The 23800-nt window shown below is 54.0% G+C and overlaps 1 protein-coding gene across 6 annotated transcripts in view; it reads right to left on the reverse strand.

The window, feature by feature from the left end:
- Window positions 1-3699: 3699 nt before the first annotated feature.
- Window positions 3700-23800, reverse strand: part of AHNAK (AHNAK nucleoprotein) — a 38648-nt gene continuing 18547 nt past the window's right edge. For 4 of the 6 annotated variants that reach the window (XM_090129557.1, XM_090129555.1, XM_090129558.1 and 1 more), the window contains one exon: window positions 3700-23043. In XM_090129557.1, coding sequence (XP_089985683.1) covers window positions 5335-23043 — 17709 coding nt within the window. In that variant the 3' untranslated portion in view covers window positions 3700-5334. The remainder of the gene's footprint in view (window positions 23044-23800) is intronic. The other 2 variants (XM_090129559.1, XM_090129560.1) reach the window with 2 other exon arrangements.

Genomic DNA, 23800 nt, shown 5'->3' on the forward strand with positions numbered 1-23800 from the left:
CCCAAAAGTGGGGTTTGGGCTCATGGAAGTGGGGCTTAGAGATGTAAAATTCAAAGTTTGATCCCAAAAATGGGGTTTGGACTCATAAAAGTGGGGCTTAGAGATGTAAAACTTGGGGATTTGATCCCAAAAATGGGGTTTGGACTCATAAAAGTGGGGCTTAGAAATGTAAAATTCAAAGTTTGATCCCAAAAATGGGGTTTGGACCCATAAAAGTGGGGCTTAGAGATGTAAAATTCGACATTTGACCCCAAAAATGGGGTTTGGACTCACGGAAGTTGGGTTTAGAGATATAAAATCTGGAGATTTGATCCCAAAATTGGGATTTGGACTCGTGGAAGTGGGGCTTAGAGACCTAAAATTCGTGATTTGATCCCAAAAGTGGGGTTTGGACTCATGGAACTGGGGCTTAGAGATGTAAAATTTGAGGTTTGATCCCAAAATTGGGGTTTGGACTCATGGAAGTGGGGCTTAGAGATGTAAAATTCAAAGTTTGATCCCAAAAGTGGGGTTTGGACCCATAAAAGTGGGGCTTAGAGATGTAAAATTCGACATTTGACCCCAAAAGTGGGGTTTGGACTCATGGAAGTTGGGTTTAGAGATATAAAATCTGGAGATTTGATCCCAAAATTGGGATTTGGACTCGTGGAAGTGGGGCTTAGAGACCTAAAATTCGTGATTTGATCCCAAAAATGGGGTTTGGACTCATGGAAGTGGGGCTTAGAGATGTAAAATTCAAAGTTTGATCCCAAAAATGGGTTTGGACCCATAAAAGTGTGGCTTAGAGATGTAAAAACTGGGTTTTGATCCCAAAATTGGGGTTTGGACTCATGGAAGTGGGGTTTAGAGATGTAAAACCTGGGGATTTGATCCCAAAAGTGGGGTTTGGACTCATGGAAGTGGGGCTTAGAGATGTAAAACTCGAGATTTGATCCCCAAAATGGGGTTTGGACTCGTGGAAGTTGGGTTTAGAGATATAAAATCTGGAGATTTGATCCCAAAATTGGGATTTGGACTCGTGGAAGTGGGGCTTAGAGACCTAAAATTCGTGATTTGATCCCAAAAGTGGGGTTTGGACTCATAAAACTGGGGCTTAGAAATGTAAAATTCAAAGTTTGATCCCAAAAATGGGGTTTGGACCCATAAAAGTGGGGCTTAGAGATGTAAAACCTGGGGATTTGATCCCAAAAGTGGGGTTTGGACTCATGGAAGTGGGGCTTAGAGATGTAAAACCCGGGGACTCGTGCTGGAAATGATCCGTTGGACCCAAACCATTTGAGAAGTCCTGGCTGCCGGGTGCTGGACGGGGAAAGGCGAGCGGTGGCCTTTCCATCAGCTGGGCAGGAGCCCAGCCTCCCATGCCACCCCGCACCACATCCTGATCTGATGGGGATCATCACAGCCTCGCAGCAGCATCACAGAACCCCAAGGTGGGAGCAGAGCTCCGCCATCCCAAAACCCCACCTTCACCCCATTTCACCACCAGCTCTCACGGATCCGCGTCCCTCGCAGAATCAACGGCCAGGGTTGGAAGGGACCTCAAGGATGATGGATCTCCAACCCCCTGCCAACGCAGGGCCACCAACCTCCCCACCTAATGCTCCTCCAGGCTGCTCAGATCCCCATCCAACCTGTTGAACACCTCCAGGGATGGATGCCCGTCCGCAGCCTCTCTGTGCAGCTGTTCCAGCACCTCACTGCTCTCCCTTAAAGAATTTCCCCCTGCTGTCCAACCTCAATCTCCCCTCGTCAACTTCACACCATCTCCCCTCGTCCTGCTGCCATCTCCCCTTCCCAAGAGCTGACCCCCCTCCTGTCTGTAGGCTCCCTTTAGGTACCGCAGGCTGCAATGGTTCACCCCATATCACAGAATCACAGAATCACCGAGGTTGGAAAAGACCTACAGGATCATCCAGCCCAACCATCCACCCATCACCAATGGTTCTCGCTAAACCAAATCCCTCAGCACAACATCCAGACGTTCCTTCAACACCTCCAGGGTTGGTGACTCCACCACCTCCCTGGGCAGCCCATAATCCTTCTTTTCTGCATGCTGAACAAGCCCAGCTCCCTCAGCCTGTCCTATAGGGGAGGTGAGCCCAGCCAGCAGTTTGCCCTTGCGGCTCGGAAGGCAAATGGGATCCTGGGCTCCATCAGCAGAGGGGTGGCAGCAGGGACAGGGAGGTGATTGTTCTCCTCTGCTCTGCTCTTGTGAGGCTCCGTCTGCAGCACTGCGTCCAGGGCTGGAGCCCCCAGGACAAGAAGGACAGGGAGCTGCTGGAGAGGGGCCAGAGGAGCCACAGAGATGAGCAGGGGGCTGCAGCACCTCCCCTATAGGACAGGCCCCACGTCCCATTGGGGTCCCACTGGGGTCCCAGTGTCCCATTGGGGTCCCCACATCCCATTGGGGTCCCCATGTCCCATTCATATCCCCATGTCCCATCAGGGTCCTCAAGTCCCTTTGGGGTCCCCATGTCCCTTTGGAGTCCCAGTGTCCCATCACAGTTCTCCATGTCCCATTGATATCCAGTGTCCCACTGATGTCCCAGTGTCCCATCAAGGTTCTCTGTGTCCCTTTTGAGTCCCCATGTCCCATTGGGGTTCCCATGTCCCACTGATGTCCCACTGGGGTCCCAGTGTCCCATTGGGGTCCCCGTGTCCCATTGGGGTTCCCACGTCCCATTGGGGTTCCCATGTCCCCTTGATGTGCCACTGGGGTCCCAGTGTCCCATTGGGGTCCCCATGTCCCCTTGATGTCCGACTGGGGTCCCAGTGTCTCTTTGGGGTTCCCATGTCCCACTGGGGTCCCCATGTCCCATTGATGTCCCACTGGGGTCCCCACGTCCCATTGGGGTCCCCATGTCCCTTTGGGGTCCCCATGTCCCCTTGATGTCCCACTGGGGTCCCAGTGTCCCATTGGGGTCCCCATGTCCCTTTGGGGTCCCCATGTCCCATTGATGTCCCATTTGAGATCTGAAATTGAGGTCTGGGGCTCAAAAATGGGGATTTGGGCCCTAAAAATTTGGAGTTTCAGACATAAAATTTGGGGTCTGGGACAAAAAATTGGGATTTGAACCCTTAAAACTGGGGATTTGAGAGCTGAAATTGGGGATACGGGCCATAAAATGGGGAGTTGGTTCTAAAAATTACAGATTTGAGACTCAAAATTGAGGGTTTGGGACCAAAAAATGGGGATTTGATCATAAATATTGAGCGTTTGAGAATCAGGACTGGGGGTTTGGGCCAAAAAAATGGGGATTTGCTCCTAAGAATTACGGATCTGAGACCCAGAATTCGGGGTTTGGGCCAAAAAAATGGAGATTTGGGCTCTTACAATTTTGGATTTCAGACCCAAAATTGATGGTTTGGGCCCAAAAATGGGATTTGGTTCTAAAAATTATGAGATTTGAGACCCAAAACTGGGGGTAGGGGCCTAAAAATGGGGATTTGGACCCTAAAAATCAGGCATTTGAGACCCAGAATTGCGGGTTTGGGTGCAAAAATGGGGATTTAAGCTTCTAGAATCGGGCATTTGAGACCCAAAATCGGGGATTTGGGCCAAAAATTGGGATTTGGGCTCTGAATTTGGGGGTTTGGGCCCAAAAAAAGGCGTTTTAGACCCAAAAATGGGGCTCTGGGCCCAAATTTGTGCAGCCCTGAACCGAGGGAGCACTGGGACAATAAAACGCGCGCCAATAATGAATGGTTAATAAACTTTTTAATTTGCATTTTACACGATTATTTCTTACATTCTCCATTAATTTCCCAGTAAAGTGCTGAAAAGGGCGTCGGTATTTTTTTTTTTTTTTTTTAAATCTATATATAAAATATATATTTTATAATTTTTGTTTTTTCATCATCTCTTTTGTAACTCATCCTCCGCTTTGTTCAACAGAAATCCAACACAAAAGGCATCGAACCAGGGGGGAAAAAAAAAAAAAAAAGGGGGAATTCCACAAAAATCCCAAATTTGAAGGAAATCACCCCAAACTGTGCTCCTCCCACCCTGCTGTGCACCCTCTCCCACTGCCCCTCCCCCCCGGTGCTTTTGGGGTTTATTGGGGTTTTTTTTTTTAGGTTTTTTTTTAAAATTCCTGCCAGCAAAGCCCGAAAAGAGCTGAAAATGAGAATCTGCCCCAAAATAGAAAATGATAATTAAAAAAAAAAAAAAAAAAAAAAAGCAGCGGAAAGGGGTCGTTTGGAAGCAAAATGCTGAGGAAAATGATGGGGAAATGGAGGGGGAAAATGTCTGAGTACGTGGAGTGAGAAAATATGGGAATATGCACCAAAATGTTGGGAAAGTGGGGAAATATCAGCTGGAATTTGGGGGAAACGGGGAGAAATATGGACCAAAATGTTGGGAAAATGGGGAAAATGTGAACCAGATTAGTGGGAAATTGGGGAAATATGAGCTGAAATTTGTGGGAAATGGGGAAAATATGGACCAAAATGTTGAGAAAATGGGGAAAATGTGAACTAAAATGGTGGGAAATTGGGAACATAGGGACCAAAATGTTGGGAAATAGGGACTAAAATGTTGGGAAAGTGGGGATGCATGGACCAAAAAGTTGGGAAAATGAGGAAATGTGGACTGAAATTTTGGGAAAATGGAGAGACATGACCCAAAATTTTTGGAAGAAGGGAAAATACGGACCAAAATGTTGGGAAAACAAGGAAATACTAACTGAAATTTGGGGAAAAATGTGGGAAATGTGGATCAAAATATTGGGAAGAAGGGGAGATGTGGACCAAAGTGTTGGGAAAAAGGAAAAAAATGAACCGAAATGGGAGGAAAAAGGAGAAATACGAACCGAAATTTTGGGAAGAGGGGAAATATGGGCCCAAATGGTGGGAAAATGGGGAAATATGAGCTGAAATTCTGGGAAAAAAGGGAAATGTGAACCGAAATCTGAGGAAAAACCAGAAATATCAACTAAAATGTTGGGGAAAAAGAAAGATACGAACCGAAATTTGAGGAAATGGGAACCGAAATTTGGGGAAATGGGGAAATAATAGGAGCTGAAATTTGGGGAAAAAGAGGAAATACGAAGCGAAATTTTGGGAAAACGGGTAAATACGGACCGAAATTTTGTGAAAACTGGGAGATACGAACCGAAATTTGGTAAATAAAAAAAAGGGGAAATGTGACCCGAAGGAGCCGAGGACGGGGAAATGCGCACCGCACCTCCGCTGGCGGCGGGAGGGGAAAAAAAAAAAAAACACCAAAAATGGTTTTAACAAAAAAAAGGGGAGGGGGAGAAGGAAAAGGAAAAAAGGAAAGGGAAAAAAAGGGGAAAAAGGGGAAAAAGGAAGCAGAGCGTTGTCTGCCCGGCCCTATGTGCAGCCGCCCTCCTGCTCGCGTCGCTTGGCCACCGTCAGCTCCAGCGAAGGCAAACGCAGCGCCCCACGGGCGGCGCTGGGGCCCGAGGAGGGCTGATGTGGGGCCGAGGAGGGCTGATGTGGGGCCGAGGAGGGCTGCTCCTCACCCCCCGTCACCTCGTAGCAGCCTTTACTCCGGGAGCCCACGCCGCCGAACGTCCCAAACTTGGCTTTTCCCTGCGCTCCCTCCGGCTCCTGCGGCTCCGCGCTGAAGGACGACGAGCGGAGCCTCGTCTTCCTGCTCTTAAAGATGGAGAACTTCCCTTTGGAGGATGTCCCCTCGTCCAGCTCGCCCTCCGCCGAGCCCAGGCTGCCTTTGGAGCTCTTCAGGTCGCCCCGGGAGCCCCCGGGGGAGCCGGGCAGTTCGGGGGAACCGGGAGCCGCCCCCCCTTTCGCCTTCCCTTTGGAGAAGGCGAATTTGGGCATCTTCAGTTTGGATTTCTTCCCTTTGGCATCTTCCGCCTCGGGCTCCGCAGGGACGCCCGCCTCCATCCCTGGGAACTCCACATCCACCGCCACCTCTCTGCCCTTCACCTCCGGCTCGGAGAAATGGAATTTCGGCACCCGCAGTTTGGGGAAGCTCACTCTGCCGGCGCAGAGCTCCGTGCTGCCGTCTTTGGTGCCGCCTCCTCCCGACGCCGTGGGCCCTCGGGCGCTCGCTTTGGCTGCCGAGACGTCGGACGTGGCAACGCCGACTCCTTCAACGTCAGCCCCGTTAACGGAGAGGCCGAACTGGGGCAGCTGGAGGGACGGCAGTTTGATGGTTCCGCCCAACACCTCCACGCCGACGCCGGCCGCGTCCACCGACAGCACCGGGGATTTGGCGGAGCCTCCGAGCTCTGACTTCATGTTGAGATCCGGGGCCGAAACGGCCACCGAAGGGCCAGGGAGGTGGAGGTGACCCCCCTGGCAGCCCAGGGACGGGACGGAGCCGCCGATGCTCAGCTCGGGGCCCTCCATGCGCGGCGCTGTCAGATGGGACAGCTGCCCTCCGAACCCTCCGAGCTCCACATCGCTTTTCACCTTTGGTCCTTTCAGGTTCCCATCGAATTCGGGTCCTTTCAGCCCCACGTCCCCCACGTTCAGCTTTCCTTCAGGAACGCACATTTCCACTTTGCCTTTTGGTCCTTTCAGGTCAAACTCCGGCGCTGTGACGGAGGGGACGGTGACATCAACGCTGGGACCCTTCAGATCCCCCTCCACCTTCACCCCTGGAACCGCCGCTTTCGCTTTCTTTGCGCTCCAATCCGCCGCTCCCACCTCCACGTCAACACTCGGACCCTTCACCTCCAACTCTTTCAGTTCCCCTTCCATTTTTGGGAGCGCCACTGCTGGATCCCCCCGCGAGCGGTGCGACCTCAGGTCGAACTCCACATCGGGGAAGGAGATCTTCCCAAACATGGCCTTCTTCCCTTTGGGGGACTTTATGGCCATGTCGGGGCCGGCCACGCTCGCATCCACGTCGGGGGATTTCACACCCACGTCCACCTCCGCCCCCGCCACGCTCACGTCGAAGGCTCCCTTCTTCCCCTTCACTTTGGGGCCGCTCATGTGGAGTTTGGGCATCTTGAATTTGCTCTTCTTGCCTTTGGCCGCCACGCTCAGGTCGGGTAAATCCGCGCTCAGCTCCACCTCTGGGAATTCCACCTCCGGGGCCTTCGCGTCGCCCTTCGGACTCTTCATCCCAAACCCAAATTTCGGTTTCTTGAATTTGGGAGCCTTGACATTCGCCTCCGGCCCTTCGACGCTCAGCTCGGGACACTCAATGTCCATTTCGGGGCTTTTCACCCCAAATTCGGGTCCTTTGATGGTGACATCGGGTCCCTTCAGGCTCCCTTCGATCTTTGGGGCCGTGAGGTCGAATCCTCCCTTCGCTCTGTGCCCTTTCAGACTCAGATCGATGTCAGGCATGGAGATTTTGGGCACATTCACGTGCATTTCGGGCATCTTCACTTTAGGACCTTTCAGTTTTCCTTCCGGACCCTCAATGCTCACATCGGGGACAGCGACGTCCACTTTGGGGCCCGAAAGCTCAACCTCTCCTTTGGGCAGCTCCACATCCACCTCGGGGGCATCTCCTTTCAGCCCAAATTTCGGCAGCTTCATTTTTGGTAGTTTCAGTTTTCCCTCTGGACCATCGATGTCAACTCCTGGACACTCGATATCGACTTTGGGACCCTTCAGGTCCACACTGGGGCCCTTCAGGTCCACACTGGGGCCCTTAAGATCCACACTGGGGCCCTTCAGTCCCCCCTCCATCTTTGGGCCCTTCAGGTTGAGGTCGACGTCAGGGACGGAGACGTGGGGCATCTTGAGGTGCATTTCAGGGACCTTCACATCGGGCATCTGAAGGTCCAATTTGGGGCCTTTGAGGTCAACGTCTGGACATTGCAAATCCCCTTCCACCTTGGGAAGGCTCACATCCACATCCCCCTTCACTTTGGGGCCTTTCAGGTTAAAGTCAACGTCAGGCATGGAGATCTTGGGGGCCTTGATGTGCATCTCTGGCATCTTAAATTTGGGGCCCTTCACTTTCCCTTCGGGACCCTCCAGCTCCACATCAGGAAGATCCACGTCCACCTTGGGGCCCTTCAGGTCACCCTCAATCTTTGGCACGGACACATCCACGTCCCCCTTCACTTTGGGGCCCTTCAGGCTCAGATCGAAGTCAGGCATGGAGATCTTGGGGGCTTTGATGTGCATTTCGGGCATCTTGAACTTGGGCCCCTTCACTTTCCCTTCGGGACCCTCAATGTCCACATCAGGAACCTCAATGTCCACTTTGGGGCCTTTGATATCGATTTCAGGACCCTTCAGGTCACCCTCAATCTTTGGCATGGACACATCCATGTCCCCCTTCACTTTGGGGCCCTTCAGGTTCAGGTCGATGTCAGGCATGGAGATCTTTGGAGTCTTGATGTGCATTTCGGGCATGGAGAATTTGGGACCTTTCAGCTTCCCATCCACACTGAGGTCAGGAGCCTCCACCTCCACGCTGGGACCAGCGATGTCCACGTCACCCTTTGGGAGGTTCACATCCACGTCCACCCCATCCCCTTTGAAGCCCGGCATGGAGAATTTGGGCATCTTGAACTTGGGCAGCTTGAATTTGCCCTCAGGGCCGTGAACGTCCACGTCGGGAACGTCAACGTCCACTTTGGGGCCTTTGATGTCCACCTCGGGGCCCTTCAGCTCCCCTTCCAGCTTGGGAACAGACACATCCACGTCTCCTTTCACTTTGGGGCCCTTCAGGTTGAAGTCGACGTCGGGCATGGAGAATTTGGGGCCTTTGAGGTGCATTTCAGGCATTTTGAATTTGGGACCCTTGAGTTTCCCTTCAGGACCTTCCAGCTCCACATCAGGAAGGTCCACATCTACTTTGGGGCCTTTGATGTCAACCTCGGGGACCTTCAGGTCGCCTTCAATCTTTGGCACGGACACATCCATGTCCCCCTTCACTTTGGGGCCCTTCAGGTTGAAGTCCACATCAGGCATGGAGAATTTGGGGCCCTTGAGGTGCATTTCAGGCATCTTGAACTTGGGGCCCTTCACTTTCCCATCCGGACCATGCAGCTCCACATCGGGAACATCAATGTCCACTTTGGGGCCTTTGATATCAATTTCAGGACCCTTCAGGTCCCCTTCTACTTTGGGTAGAGACACATCCACGTCTCCCTTCACTTTGGGGCCCTTCAGGCTCAGATCGAAGTCAGGCATGGAGATCTTTGGTGCCTTGATGTGCATCTCAGGCATCTTGAATTTGGGCCCCTTCACTTTCCCCTCAGGTCCCTCAATGTCCACATCAGGAAGGTCCACGTCCACTTTGGGGCCTTTGATATCAATTTCAGGGCCCTTCAGGTCGCCCTCAATCTTTGGCACGGACACATCCACGTCCCCCTTCAGTTTGGGGCCCTTCAGGTTCAGGTCGATGTCAGGCATGGAGATCTTTGGAGTCTTGATGTGCATCTCTGGCATCTTGAACTTGGGGCCCTTCACTTTCCCCTCGGGTCCCTCAATGTCCACCTCAGGACCTCCAATGTCCACTTTGGGGACAGAAATGTCCACGTCCCCTTTTGGCAGCTCCACGTCCACCTCGGGGCCCTCTGCCCTGAAGCCCGGCATGGAGAATTTGGGCATCTTGAACTTGGGCAGCTTGAATTTGCCCTCAGGGCCGTGAACGTCCACGTCGGGAACGTCAACGTCCACTTTGGGGCCTTTGATGTCCACCTCGGGGCCCTTCAGCTCCCCTTCCAGCTTGGGAACAGACACATCCACGTCTCCTTTCACTTTGGGGCCCTTCAGGCTCAGATCGAAGTCAGGCATGGAGATCTTTGGTGCCTTGATGTGCATCTCAGGCATCTTGAACTTGGGGCCCTTCAGTTTCCCCTCTGGCAGCTCAACATCTACATCAGGGGCTTCTATGTCCATTTTGGGACCCTTCAGGTCACCCTCAATCTTTGGCACAGACACATCCACGTCTCCCTTCACTTTGGGGCCCTTCAGGCTCAGATCAAAGTCAGGCATGGAGATTTTGGGGGCTTTGAAGTGCATTTCAGGCATCTTGAATTTGGGGCCCTTCACTTTCCCTTCTGGACCTTCTAGTTCCACATCAGGAAGTTCCACGTCCACTTTGGGACCTTTGATGTCCACATCAGGACCCTTCAAGTCCCCTTCCAACTTCGGCACGGACACATCCACGTCCCCCTTCACTTTGGGGCCCTTCAGGTTCAGGTCGATGTCGGGCATGGAGATCTTTGGAGCCTTGATGTGCATTTCGGGCATCTTGAATTTGGGACCCTTCACTTTCCCCTCAGGTCCCTCAATGTCCACCTCAGGAAGGTCCACGTCCAGTTTGGGACCTTTGATGTCAATTTCGGGGCCCTTCAGGTCGCCCTCAATCTTTGGCACGGACACATCCACGTCTCCCTTCACTTTGGGGCCCTTCAGGCTTAAATCGAAGTCGGGCATGGAGATTTTGGGGGCCTTGAAGTGCATTTCAGGCATCTTGAATTTGGGGCCCTTCACTTTCCCTTCGGGTCCCTCCAAGCTCAGCCCTGGAGCCTCCACGTCCATCTCTGGACCTTTCACATCCACAGTCCCTCCTTTCACTCCACCTTCCACACACGGCACGGACACATCCACGTCTCCTTTCACTTTTGGGCCTTTCAGGTTCAGATCAAAGTCGGGCATCGAAATTTTCGGAGCCTTAAAGTGCATCTCTGGCATCTTCACTTTGGGGCCTTTCAATTTTCCTTCGGGTCCTTCGATGTCCACTTCGGGAACATCCAGGTCCACTTTGGGTCCTTTCAATTCCAGGCCAACACCTTTCAGGTCACCTTCTACTTTGGGCACGGACACATCCACGTCCCCCTTCACTTTGGGGCCCTTCAGGTTCAGGTCGATGTCAGGCATGGAGATCTTTGGTGTTTTGAAGTGCATTTCGGGCATCTTGAACTTGGGGCCCTTCAGCTTTCCTTCGGGGCCCTCAATGTCCACATCAGGAAGGTCCACATCCAATTTAGGGCCTTTGATATCAACCTCAGGGCCCTTCAGATCGCCCTCAATCTTTGGCACGGACACATCCACATCTCCCTTCACTTTGGGGCCCTTCAGGTTGAGATCGAAGTCAGGCATGGAGATTTTGGGAGCTTTGAAGTGCATTTCAGGCATCTTGAACTTGGGGCCCTTCAATTTCCCTTCGGGGCCCTCAATGTCCACATCAGGAACGTCAACGTCCACTTTGGGGCCTTTGATGTCCACCTCGGGGCCTTTTATATCCCCTTCCAGTTTGGGCACGGACACATCCACGTCTCCCTTCACTTTGGGGCCCTTCAGGTTGAAATCAACATCAGGCATGGAGATCTTTGGTGCCTTGATGTGCATCTCGGGCATCTTGAACTTGGGGCCTTTCAGTTTCCCCTCGGGACCTTCCAGTTCAACGTCAGGAAGGTCCACATCCAATTTAGGGCCTTTGATGTCCGCCTCAGGGCCCTTCAGGTCCCCTTCCAAGTGGGGCACAGACACGTCAATGTCCCCCTTCACTTTGGGGCCCTTCAGGTTGAAGTCAACATCAGGCATGGAGATCTTTGGTGCCTTGATGTGCATTTCGGGCATCTTGAATTTGGGGCCCTTCACTTTCCCTTCGGGACCCTCAATGTCCACATCAGGAACCTCAATGTCCACTTTGGGGCCTTTGATATCGATTTCAGGGCCCTTCAGGTCCCCTTCCAACTTTGGCACAGACACATCCAGGTCTCCCTTCACTTTGGGGCCCTTCAGGTTCAGGTCGATGTCAGGCATGGAGATCTTTGGAGTCTTGATGTGCATCTCTGGCATCTTGAACTTGGGGCCCTTCACTTTCCCCTCGGGTCCCTCAATGTCCACCTCAGGACCTCCAATGTCCACTTTGGGGACAGAAATGTCCACGTCCCCTTTTGGCAGCTCCACGTCCACCTCGGGGCCCTCTGCCCTGAAGCCCGGCATGGAGAATTTGGGCATCTTGAACTTGGGCAGCTTGAATTTGCCCTCAGGGCCGTGAACGTCCACGTCAGGAACGTCAACGTCCACTTTGGGGCCTTTGATGTCCACCTCGGGGCCCTTCAGCTCCCCTTCCAGCTTGGGAACAGACACATCCACGTCTCCTTTCACTTTGGGGCCCTTCAGGTTGAAGTCCACATCAGGCATGGAGAATTTGGGGCCCTTGAGGTGCATTTCAGGCATCTTGAACTTGGGGCCTTTGAGTTTCCCCTCAGGACCTTCCAGCTCAACATCAGGAAGGTCCACGTCCACTTTGGGGCCTTTGATGTCCACCTCAGGGCCCTTCAGTTCCCCTTCCAACTTGGGCAGAGACACATCCACATCCCCCTTGAGTTTTGGCCCCTTCAGGTTGAAATCAACATCGGGCATGGAGATCTTTGGTGCCTTGATGTGCATTTCGGGCATCTTGAACTTGGGGCCTTTGAGTTTCCCATCAGGACCTTCCAGCTCCACATCAGGAAGGTCCACATCCAGTTTGGGACCTTTGATGTCCACTTCGGGGCCCTTCAGGTCGCCCTCAATCTTTGGCACGGACACATCCACGTCCCCCTTCACTTTGGGGCCCTTCAGGTTGAAGTCGACATCAGGCATGGAGATTTTAGGGCCCTTGAGGTGCATCTCGGGCATCTTGAAGTGAAGCCCCTTCCCCTTCCCCTCAGGTCCTTCGATCTCCACCTGCGGACATTCCATCTCCACTTCTCCTTTGGGAACGCCGACCTCCAGCTCCGGCCCTTCACCCTTCACCCCAAATTTGGGCATTTTGAATTTGGGCATTTTCACTTTCCCTTCTGGTCCCGAAATGTCCACGTCGGGAGCCTCAACGCTGACTTTGGGTCCTCTGATGTCCACCTCCGGCCCTTTCATGTCCCCCTCCACTTTGGGGCCACTCAGGTCGAACTCTCCCTTCACTTTGTGCCCTTTCAGGTTCAGCTCCACATCCGGCATCGAAACTTTGGGGGAGGAAATGCTCAGGAAGGGCATTTTGAACTTGGAGCCTTTTGCTTTCGCTTGGACGTCCACCTCCGGCCCCTGAACCTCCACTTTGGGGCCGGACATCTCCACGTCGGGTTTCTTCAGCTTTACATCCACATCTGGGCTTTGCACTTTAGGGCCAGAAAAGCCGAATTTGGGCAATTTGAACCTGGATTTTTTGCCCTTGGCTTCCAGATCGATCTTGGGCACCTCGGCCTCCAACTCCGGCCCTTTCAGATCCACTTTAGGACCTTTCAGCTCCGCCTCGATTTTGGGGGCAGACAGATCGACGTCTCCCTTCACTTTGGGGCCCTTCAAGTTGAGGTCGATGTCGGGCATGGAGATTTTGGGGACACCGAATTCGGGTTTCTTCAATTTGGGGCCCTTCAGTTTCCCCTCCGGTCCTTCGATGTCCACATCAGGAAGAGTGACATCGACCTTCGGGGCGGACACAGAGACGTCGGCTTCAGGGAGCCCAACTTCCACCTCGGGGCCCTCAGCCTTGAAACCTGGGACCCCAAATTTGGGCATCTTGAACTTGGGCAGCTTGACTTTACCTTCGGGACTGGGAACATCCACCTCAGGAAGGTCTACATCCACTTTGGGGCCTTTGATGTCCACCTCGGGGCCCTTCAGCTCGCCCTCAATTTTGGGTACAGACACATCCATGTCCCCCTTCACTTTGGGGCCCTTCAGGTTGAAGTCAACATCAGGCATGGAGAATTTGGGGCCCTTGAGGTGCATTTCAGGCATCTTGAATTTGGGGCCTTTCAGTTTCCCTTCAGGACCTTCCAGTTCAACGTCAGGAAGGTCCACATCCAATTTAGGGCCTTTGATGTCCGCCTCAGGGCCCTTCAGGTCCCCTTCCAAGTGGGGCACAGACACGTCAATGTCCCCCTTCACTTTGGGACCCTTCAGGTTGAAGTCAACATCAGGCATGGAGATCTTTGGTGCCTTGATGTGCATCTCAGGCATCTTGAACTTGGGGCCTTTGAGTTTCCCCTCAGGTCCCTCAATGTCCACATCAGGAACCTCAATGTCCACTTTGGGGCCTTTGATATCGATTTCAGGGCCCTTCAGGTCGCCCTCAATCTTTGGCACGGACACATCCACGTCCCCCTTCACTTTGGGGCCCTTCAGGTTCAGGTCGATGTCAGGCATGGAGATCTTTGGTGTCTTGATGTGCATCTCTGGCATCTTGAACTTGGGGCCCTTCACTTTCCCCTCGGGTCCCTCAATGTCCACCTCAGGACCTCCAATGTCCACTTTGGGGACAGAAATGTCCACGTCCCCTTTTGGCAGCTCCACGTCCACCTCGGGGCCCTCTGCCCTGAAGCCCGGCATGGAGAATTTGGGCATCTTGAACTTGGGCAGCTTGAATTTGCCCTCAGGGCCGTGAACGTCCACGTCGGGAACGTCAACGTCCACTTTGGGGCCTTTGATGTCCACCTCGGGGCCCTTCAGCTCCCCTTCCAGCTTGGGAACAGACACATCCACGTCTCCTTTCACTTTGGGGCCCTTCAGGTTGAAGTCGACGTCGGGCATGGAGAATTTGGGACCCTTGAGGTGCATCTCTGGCATCTTGAACTTGGGGCCTTTGAGTTTCCCCTCAGGACCTTCCAGCTCAACATCAGGAAGGTCCACGTCCACCTTTGGGCCTTTGATGTCAATTTCGGGGCCCTTCAGGTCACCCTCAATCTTTGGCATGGACACATCCACGTCTCCCTTCAGTTTGGGGCCCTTCAGGTTCAGGTCGATGTCTGGCATGGAGATCTTTGGAGCCTTGATGTGCATTTCAGGCATCTTGAACTTGGGGCCCTTCACTTTCCCCTCGGGTCCCTCAATGTCCACCTCAGGAAGGTCCACGTCCACTTTGGGTCCTTTAATGTCAATGTCAGGGCCCTTCAGGTCCCCTTCCAGTTTAGGCACGGACACATCCACGTCTCCCTTCAGTTTTGGTCCTTTCAGGTTGAAGTCAACATCAGGCATGGAGATCTTTGGTGCCTTGAAATGCATCTCCGGCATCTTAAATTTGGGGCCCTTCACTTTCCCTTCAGGACCTTCTAGTTCCACATCAGGAAGGTCCACGTCCACTTTGGGACCTTTGATACCAATCTCAGGGCCCTTCAAGTCCCCTTCCATCTTGGGCACGGACACATCCACGTCCCCCTTAACTTTGGGGCCCTTCAGGCTCAGATCGAAGTCAGGCATGGAGATTTTGGGAGCTTTGAAGTGCATTTCGGGCATCTTGAACTTGGGGCCTTTCACTTTCCCCTCTGGCAGCTCAATGTCCACATCAGGAGCTTCTATGTCCACTTTGGGGCCCTTCAGGTCACCCTCAATCTTTGGCACGGACACATCCACGTCTCCCTTCACTTTGGGGCCCTTCAGGTTCAGGTCGATGTCAGGCATGGAGATCTTTGGTGTTTTGAAGTGCATTTCGGGCATCTTGAACTTGGGGCCCTTCAGCTTTCCTTCGGGGCCCTCAATGTCCACATCAGGAAGGTCCACGTCCACTTTGGGACCTTTGATATCAACCTCGGGGCCCTTCAGGTCGCCCTCAATCTTTGGCACGGACACATCCACGTCTCCCTTCACTTTGGGGCCCTTCAGGTTGAAGTCCACATCAGGCATGGAGATCTTTGGTGCCTTGATGTGCATCTCGGGCATCTTGAACTTGGGGCCCTTCACTTTCCCTTCAGGTCCCTCAATGTCCACATCAGGAAGGTCCACGTCCACTTTGGGACCTTTGATATCCATTTCAGGTCCCTTCAGATCGCCCTCAACCTTTGGCACGGACACATCCACGTCTCCCTTCACTTTGGGGCCCTTCAGGTTGAAGTCCACATCAGGCATGGAGATCTTTGGTGCCTTGATGTGCATCTCGGGCATCTTGAACTTGGGGCCCTTCACTTTCCCTTCAGGTCCCTCAATGTCCACATCAGGAAGGTCCACGTCCACTTTGGGACCTTTGATATCCATTTCAGGTCCCTTCAGATCGCCCTCAACCTTTGGCACGGACACATCCACGTCTCCCTTCACTTTGGGGCCCTTCAGGCTCAGATCGAAGTCAGGCATGGAGATTTTGGGGGCTTTGAAGTGCATTTCAGGCATCTTGAACTTGGGGCCTTTCACTTTCCCTTCAGGACACTGCAAATCAACGTCAGGAAGGTCCACGTCCACTTTGGGTCCTTTGATGTCCACCTCAGGACCTTTCAGGTCCCCTTCCAACTTCGGCACGGACACATCCACGTCCCCCTTCACTTTGGGGCCCTTCAGGTTCAGGTCGATGTCGGGCATGGAGATCTTTGGGGCCTTGATGTGCATCTCTGGCATCTTGAATTTGGGACCTTTGAGTTTCCCTTCTGGAACTTCCAGCTCAACATCGGGAACCTCAACGTCCACTTTGGGGCCTTTGATGTCCACCTCGGGGCCTTTTATATCCCCTTCCAGTTTGGGCACGGACACATCCACGTCCCCCTTCACTTTGGGACCCTTCAGGCTCAGATCGAAGTCGGGCATGGAGATTTTTGGGGCCTTGAAGTGCATCTCGGGCATCTTGAACTTGGGGCCCTTCACTTTGCCCTCGGGACATTCCAGCTCCACATCAGGAACATCGATGTCCACTTTGGGACCTTTCAGTTCCACGTCAGGCCCTTTCAGGTCACCCTCTATTTTTGGGACGGAGATGTCCATTTCTCCCTTCACTTTGTGGCCCTTCAGGTGCAGGTCCACATCGGGCATGGAGAACTTGGGGCCCTTGAAGTGCATCTCAGGCATCTTGAACTTGGGGCCCTTCACTTTCCCCTCTGGCAGCTCAATGTCCACATCAGGAGCTTCTATGTCCACTTTGGGGCCCTTCAGGTCGCCCTCAACCTTTGGCACAGACACATCCACGTCCCCCTTCACTTTGGGGCCCTTCAGGTTCAGGTCGATGTCAGGCATGGAGATCTTTGGAGTCTTGATGTGCATCTCTGGCATCTTGAACTTGGGGCCCTTCACTTTCCCCTCGGGTCCCTCAATGTCCACCTCAGGACCTCCAATGTCCACTTTGGGGACAGAAATGTCCACGTCCCCTTTTGGCAGCTCCACGTCCACCTCGGGGCCCTCTGCCCTGAAGCCCGGCATGGAGAATTTGGGCATCTTGAACTTGGGCAGCTTGAATTTGCCCTCAGGGCCGTGAACGTCCACGTCGGGAACGTCAACGTCCACTTTGGGGCCTTTGATGTCCACCTCGGGGCCCTTCAGCTCCCCTTCCAACTTGGGAACAGACACATCCACGTCTCCTTTCACTTTGGGGCCCTTCAGGTTGAAGTCAATGTCGGGCATGGAGAATTTGGGGCCCTTAAGGTGCATTTCGGGCATCTTGAACTTGGGGCCCTTCAGCTTTGCTTCTGGACACTCTAAATCGACGTCAGGAAGGTCCACATCCACTTTGGGGCCTTTGATGTCCACCTCAGGGCCCTTCAGGTCGCCCTCAATCTTTGGCACAGACACATCCACGTCTCCCTTCACTTTGGGGCCCTTCAGGTTGAAATCAACATCAGGCATGGAGATTTTGGGGGCTTTGAAGTGCATTTCGGGCATCTTGAACTTGGGGCCTTTGAGTTTCCCCTCGGGACCTTCCAACTCAACATCAGGAAGGTAAACATCCACTTTGGGACCTTTGATATCAATCTCAGGGCCCTTCAGGTCGCCCTCAATCTTTGGCACGGACACATCCAGGTCTCCCTTCACTTTGGGTCCCTTCAGGTGCAGGTCCACATCGGGCATGGAGAATTTGGGGCCTTTGAAGTGCATTTCAGGCATCTTGAACTTGGGGCCCTTCAGCTTTGCTTCTGGACACTCTAAATCAACATCGGGAACTTCCACATCCACCTTTGGACCTTTGATATCAATCTCAGGGCCCTTCAGGTCACCCTCAATCTTTGGCACGGACACATCCACGTCTCCTTTCACTTTGGGACCCTTCAGGTTGAAGTCAACATCAGGCACGGAGATTTTGGGGGCTTTGAAGTGCATTTCGGGCATCTTGAACTTGGGGCCCTTCACTTTCCCTTCTGGACCTTCCAGTTCCACATCAGGAAGGTCCACGTCCACTTTGGGGCCTTTGATGTCAATTTCAGGGCCCTTCAGCTCCCCTTCCATCTTTGGCACGGACACATCCATGTCCCCCTTCACTTTGGGGCCCTTCAGGTTCAGGTCGATGTCAGGCATGGAGATCTTTGGTGCCTTGAAGTGCATTTCAGGCATCTTGAATTTGGGACCCTTCAGCTTTGCTTCTGGACACTCTAAATCAACGTCAGGAAGGCCAACATCCACCTTCGGACCTTTGATGTCCACCTCAGGGCCCTTCAGGTCACCCTCAATCTTTGGCACGGACACATCCATGTCTCCCTTCACTTTGGGGCCCTTCAGGTGCAGGTCCACATCGGGCATGGAGAATTTGGGGCCCTTGAGATGCATTTCGGGCATCTTGAACTTGGGGCCTTTCACTTTCCCTTCGGGACCCTCAATGTCCACATCAGGAAGGTCCACGTCCACTTTGGGGCCTTTGATATCGATTTCAGGGCCCTTCAGGTCACCCTCAATCTTTGGCACGGACACATCCACGTCCCCCTTCACTTTGGGGCCCTTCAGGTTCAGGTCGATGTCAGGCATGGAGATCTTTGGAGTCTTGATGTGCATCTCTGGCATCTTGAACTTGGGGCCCTTCACTTTCCCCTCGGGTCCCTCAATGTCCACCTCAGGACCTCCAATGTCCACTTTGGGGACAGAAATGTCCACGTCCCCTTTTGGCAGCTCCACGTCCACCTCGGGGCCCTCTGCCCTGAAGCCCGGCATGGAGAATTTGGGCATCTTGAACTTGGGCAGCTTGAATTTGCCCTCAGGGCCGTGAACGTCCACGTCGGGAACGTCAACGTCCACTTTGGGGCCTTTGATGTCCACCTCGGGGCCCTTCAGCTCCCCTTCCAACTTGGGAACAGACACATCCACGTCTCCTTTCACTTTGGGGCCCTTCAGGTTCAAGTCCACATCGGGCATGGAGATTTTGGTCATCTTGATGTCGGGCATCTTGAATTTGGGACCTTTCACTTTCCCCTCTGGCAACGCCACATCCACTTCTGGTCCTTCAATGTCCACTTTGGGGCCGGACACATCCAGCCCTCCGCTGGGCAGCTCCACGTCCACCTCGGGGCCCTCTGCCCTGAATCCCGGCATGGAGAATTTGGGCATCTTGAACTTGGGCCGCTTCAATTTGCCCTCAGGGCCGTGAACGTCCACGTCGGGAACGTCAACGTCCACTTTGGGGCCTTTGATGTCCACCTCGGGGCCCTTCAGGTCTCCTTCCAGCTTGGGCACGGACACATCCACGTCTCCCTTCACTTTGGGGCCCTTCAGGTTGAAATCAACATCAGGCATGGAGATTTTGGGGCCCTTGAAGTGCATTTCAGGCATCTTGAACTTGGGGCCTTTCACTTTCCCCTCTGGTCCCTCAATGTCCACCTCAGGAAGGTCCACGTCCACTTTGGGACCTTTGATATCAATTTCAGGACCCTTCAGGTCACCCTCAATCTTGGGCACGGACACATCCACGTCTCCCTTCAGTTTGGGGCCCTTCAGGTTCAGGTCGACATCAGGCATGGAGATCTTTGATGTTTTGATGTTCAGTTTCGGCATTTTAAATTTGGGGCCCTTCCATTTCCCTTCTGCTCCCCCTACATCCACCTCCGGCCCTTCCAGCTCCACCTCTGGTCCAGAAACCTCCACCTCTCCTCTGGGGCCGCTCACTTCGATATCTGCGCCCTCAAACTTCGGTCCCGAAAGGCTGAAATGGGGCAGTTTTATTTTGGGTCCTTTCAGTTTGGCCTCAGGACACTCCAGGTCGACGTTGGGGACCTCCACACCGGGACCCTTCACGTGAACCCCGGGTCCTTTCAGCTCCCCCTCCATTTCTGGGGCCGAAACGTCCACTTCTCCCTTAATTTTAGGTCCCTTTACATTCAGGTCCACCTCAGGTTTGGACAGTTTGGGTGTCTTGATGTTCAGTTTGGGCATCTTAAATTTGGGGCCTTTTATTTTCCCTTCTGGACACTCCAAGTCCATCTCAGGAACGTCGACCCCCAGCCCGGGACCCTCCACGTCCACTTTGGGTCCCCTAAGTTCCCCGGAGACCTTTGGGGCAGAGACGTCTCCTTTCAGTTTGGGGCCCTTCAGGCTGATGTCGACGTCGGGAATGGAAAGTTTGGGGCTCTGCACGTTCAGTTCAGGCATCCGGAATTTGATGCCCTTCGATTTCACCTCCGGGGCTTCAATGTCGATGTCGGGCAGATCGAGATCGAATTTGGGGGCAGAAATGTCAACTTCACCCTTTGGGAGTGATACGTCGACGTCAGGGAGCTCTGCTTTTAGGCCAGGAACCCCAAATTTGGGCATTTTCAGCTTGGGCATCTTCAGCTTCCCGTCTGGGCCGTGGATGTCCACATCTGGGGCTTCAACGTCCACTTTGGGGCCTTCAACGTCCACTTTGGGTCCTTTGATGTCCACTTTGGGCACTTCAATGTCAACTTTGGGGGCAGAAATGTCAACTTCACCTTTTGGGAGCGACACGTCGACATCGGGGAGCTCTGCTTTTAGGCCAGGAACCCCAAATTTGGGCATTTTCAACTTGGGCATCTTCAGCTTGCCATCTGGGCCGTGGATGTCCAAATCTGGAGCTTCAACGTCCACTTTGGGGCCTTTCAAGTCAACTTTGGGCTCTTCAACGTCCACTTTGGGTCCCTTGATGTCAACTTTGGGCACTTCAATGTCCACTTTGGGGGCAGAAATGTCAACTTCACCCTTTGGGAGCGACACGTCGACATCGGGGAGCTCTGCTTTTATGCCAGGAACCCCAAATTTGGGCATTTTCAGCTTGGGCATCTTCAGCTTGCCATCTGGGCCATGGATGTCCACATCTGGAGCTTCAATGTCAACTTTCGGTCCTTTGACATCAACTTTGGGCACCTCAATGTCAACTTTGGGTGCTTTAATGTCAAGTCCTGGTGCTCTGAGCTCCCCTTCCAGTTTTGGGGCAGAAATGTCCACATCTCCCTTCACTTTGGGGCCCTTCAGGTTCAGGTCGATGTCGGGCATGGAGATGTGGGGCACCTTGACGTGCATTTCGGGCATCGTCACTGCAGGGCCCTTCAGGTGTCCTTGTGGGCCTGCAATGTCCACTTTGGGGGCATGGATGTCCACTTTGGGGGCAGAAATGTCAACTTCAGCTTTTGGAAGTGAAACATCAACGTCTCCTTTCAGGCCAGGAACCCCAAATTTGGGCATTTTCAGCTTGGGCATCTTCAGCTTGCCATCTGGGCCATGGATGTCCACATCGGGAGCCTCAATGTCCACTTTGGGGCCTTTGATGTCAACTTTGGGCACCTCAATGTCAACTTTGGGCGCTTTAATGTCAAGTCCTGGTGCTCTGAGCTCCCCTTCCAGTTTTGGGGCAGAAATGTCCACATCCCCCTTCACTTTGGGGCCCTTCAGGTTCAGGTCGATGTCAGGCATGGAGATGTGGGGCGCCTTGACGTGCATTTCGGGCATCGTCACTGCAGGGCCCTTCAGGTGTCCTTGTGGCACTACAACATCAACTTTGGGGGCAGAAATATCAACGTTGGGGGCAGAAATGTCAACTTCACCTTTTGGAAGTGACACATCAGTATCTCCTTTTAGGCCAGGAACCCCAAATTTGGGCATTTTCAACTTAGGCATCTTCAGCTTGCCATCTGGGCCATGGATGTCCACATCTGGGGCTTCAATGTCAACTTTCGGTCCTTTGACGTCAACTTTGGGCACTTCTATGTCAACTTTTGGAGCTTTGATGTCAATTCCAGGCCCTCTGAGCTCCCCTTCCAGTTTTGGGGCAGAAATGTCCACATCCCCCTTCACTTTGGGGCCCTTCAGGTTCAGGTCGATGTCGGGCATGGAGATGTGGGGCGCCTTGACGTGCATTTCGGGCATCGTCACCGCGGGGCCCTTCAGGTGTCCTTGTGGGCCTGCAATGTCCACTTTGGGGGCATGGATGTCCACTTTGGGGGCAGAAATATCAACTTCACCCTTTGGAAGTGAAACATCAACGTCTCCTTTTAGGCCAGGAACCCCAAATTTGGGCATTTTCAGCTTGGGCATCTTCAGCTTGCCATCTGGGCCACGGATGTCCACATCTGGAGCTTCAGTGTCAACTTTGGGCCCTTTGACGTCACCTTTGGGTGCTTCAATGTCCACTTTGGGTCCTTTGATGTCAAATTCGGGCCCTTTGATGTCACCTTTGGCCCCCTGGACCCCCACTCCAGCAGCGCCCACTCCCACTCCGACGTCCCACTGCGGCCCCTTCACATCCACACCCACATCCATCGCCGGCCCCTCCGCTCCTTTCAGCCCCTTCACCTCCAGCCCCACAGCCCCCACGGCGCACCCACGGGGGTCCCCCTGGAGCCCATTGGGGTCTCCTTCTCCTTTGGGTGCCGCTGAGCCGCGATGGGAGCCCTTCAGGTTCAGATCGACGTCCGACAGGGAGATGTGCGGCGTCTCCGTCTTCTTGAACTGCAGTCCCTTCCATTCTCCCTCCACGCCGGGCCCCTTTTGGGGGGGGGTCGTTTTCACATCACCTCCATCGGACCCCGCCACCGAAACCCCAAATTTGGGCATTTTCATAGCGGGGATCTTCACCACCCCCACCCCCGCCCCACTTCCTTCGCCCACGTATGGGGCAGAACCGCACTCCATCCCGCCCCATTCGGGACCCTTCACCACCACGCTCCCCATCTGCCCCATAAGTCCGGCTTGGCTCGCTCCTTTCACACCCCCAATTTTCCCACTTTCCGCCCCAAAACGGACGCTCTCCTCCCACACCCCACCGACGCCGCTCTCCGTTCCGGGGCTCTGCACCCCGATGGCCGTTTCACTTCCGGGGAGGCGGATCTTGAAATCGGTTCCGGGCACGTCGACGACGGTGCTGTCGGGTCCGGTGACGTCCACGGTGTAGGCGGTGACGCGGCGAGTCACGGTGATGGTGCGGCTCTGGGTTTCTCCCTCGGCTGCATCCTCTGCCTTCAGCCTCGGTTTGATCTTCGTGGCGTAGATGCGCCGATACTCCTCATCGTCACCGCTCTGACAACGGCACAGCCAATGAGCTGCAGCCTTCAGCCCCACACTGCGCCCCACAGACCCCCAAGACTCCCCACAGGAACCCCCATTCACTCCATGGACCCCCAGGAACTCCCCCCAAATCCCCCATTCACCCCATGGATCCCCAGGAACTCCCCCCACCACAGATGCGCCGATACTCCTCATCATCACCGCTCTGATAACGGCACAGCCAATGAGCGACAGCCTTCAGCCCCACACTGCGCCCCACAGACCCACAAAAGCCCCCCTAGAATCCCTCATTCACCCCATGGACCCCCAGGACCCTCCTCCTCCCCATCCCCCAGGAACCCCCCCCTCATTCACCCCATGGACCCCCAGGAACTCCCCCCACTGCTGATACACCAATACTCCTCATCGTCACCGCTCTGATAACGGCACAGCCAATGAGCAACAGCCTTCAGCCCCACACTGCGCCCCACAGACCCCACAGGACCCCCAATTCACCCCATAGATCCCCAGGAATTCCCCTGAATCCTCCATTCACCCATGGACCCCCAGGAACTCCCCCCACCACAGATGCGCCGATACTCCTCATCGTCACCGCTCTGATAACGGCACAGCCAATGAGCGACAGCCTTCAGCCCCACACTGCGCCCCACAGACCCACAAAAGCCCCCCTAGAATCCCTCATTCACCCCATGGACCCCCAGGACCCTCCTCCTCCCCATCCCCCAGGAACCCCCCCCTCATTCACCCCATGGACCCCCAGGAACTCCCC

Source organism: Phasianus colchicus, chromosome 37, assembly GCF_987193195.1.
Source record: "Phasianus colchicus chromosome 37, bPhaCol1.hap1.1, whole genome shotgun sequence".
Classification (NCBI taxonomy): domain Eukaryota; kingdom Metazoa; phylum Chordata; class Aves; order Galliformes; family Phasianidae; genus Phasianus; species Phasianus colchicus.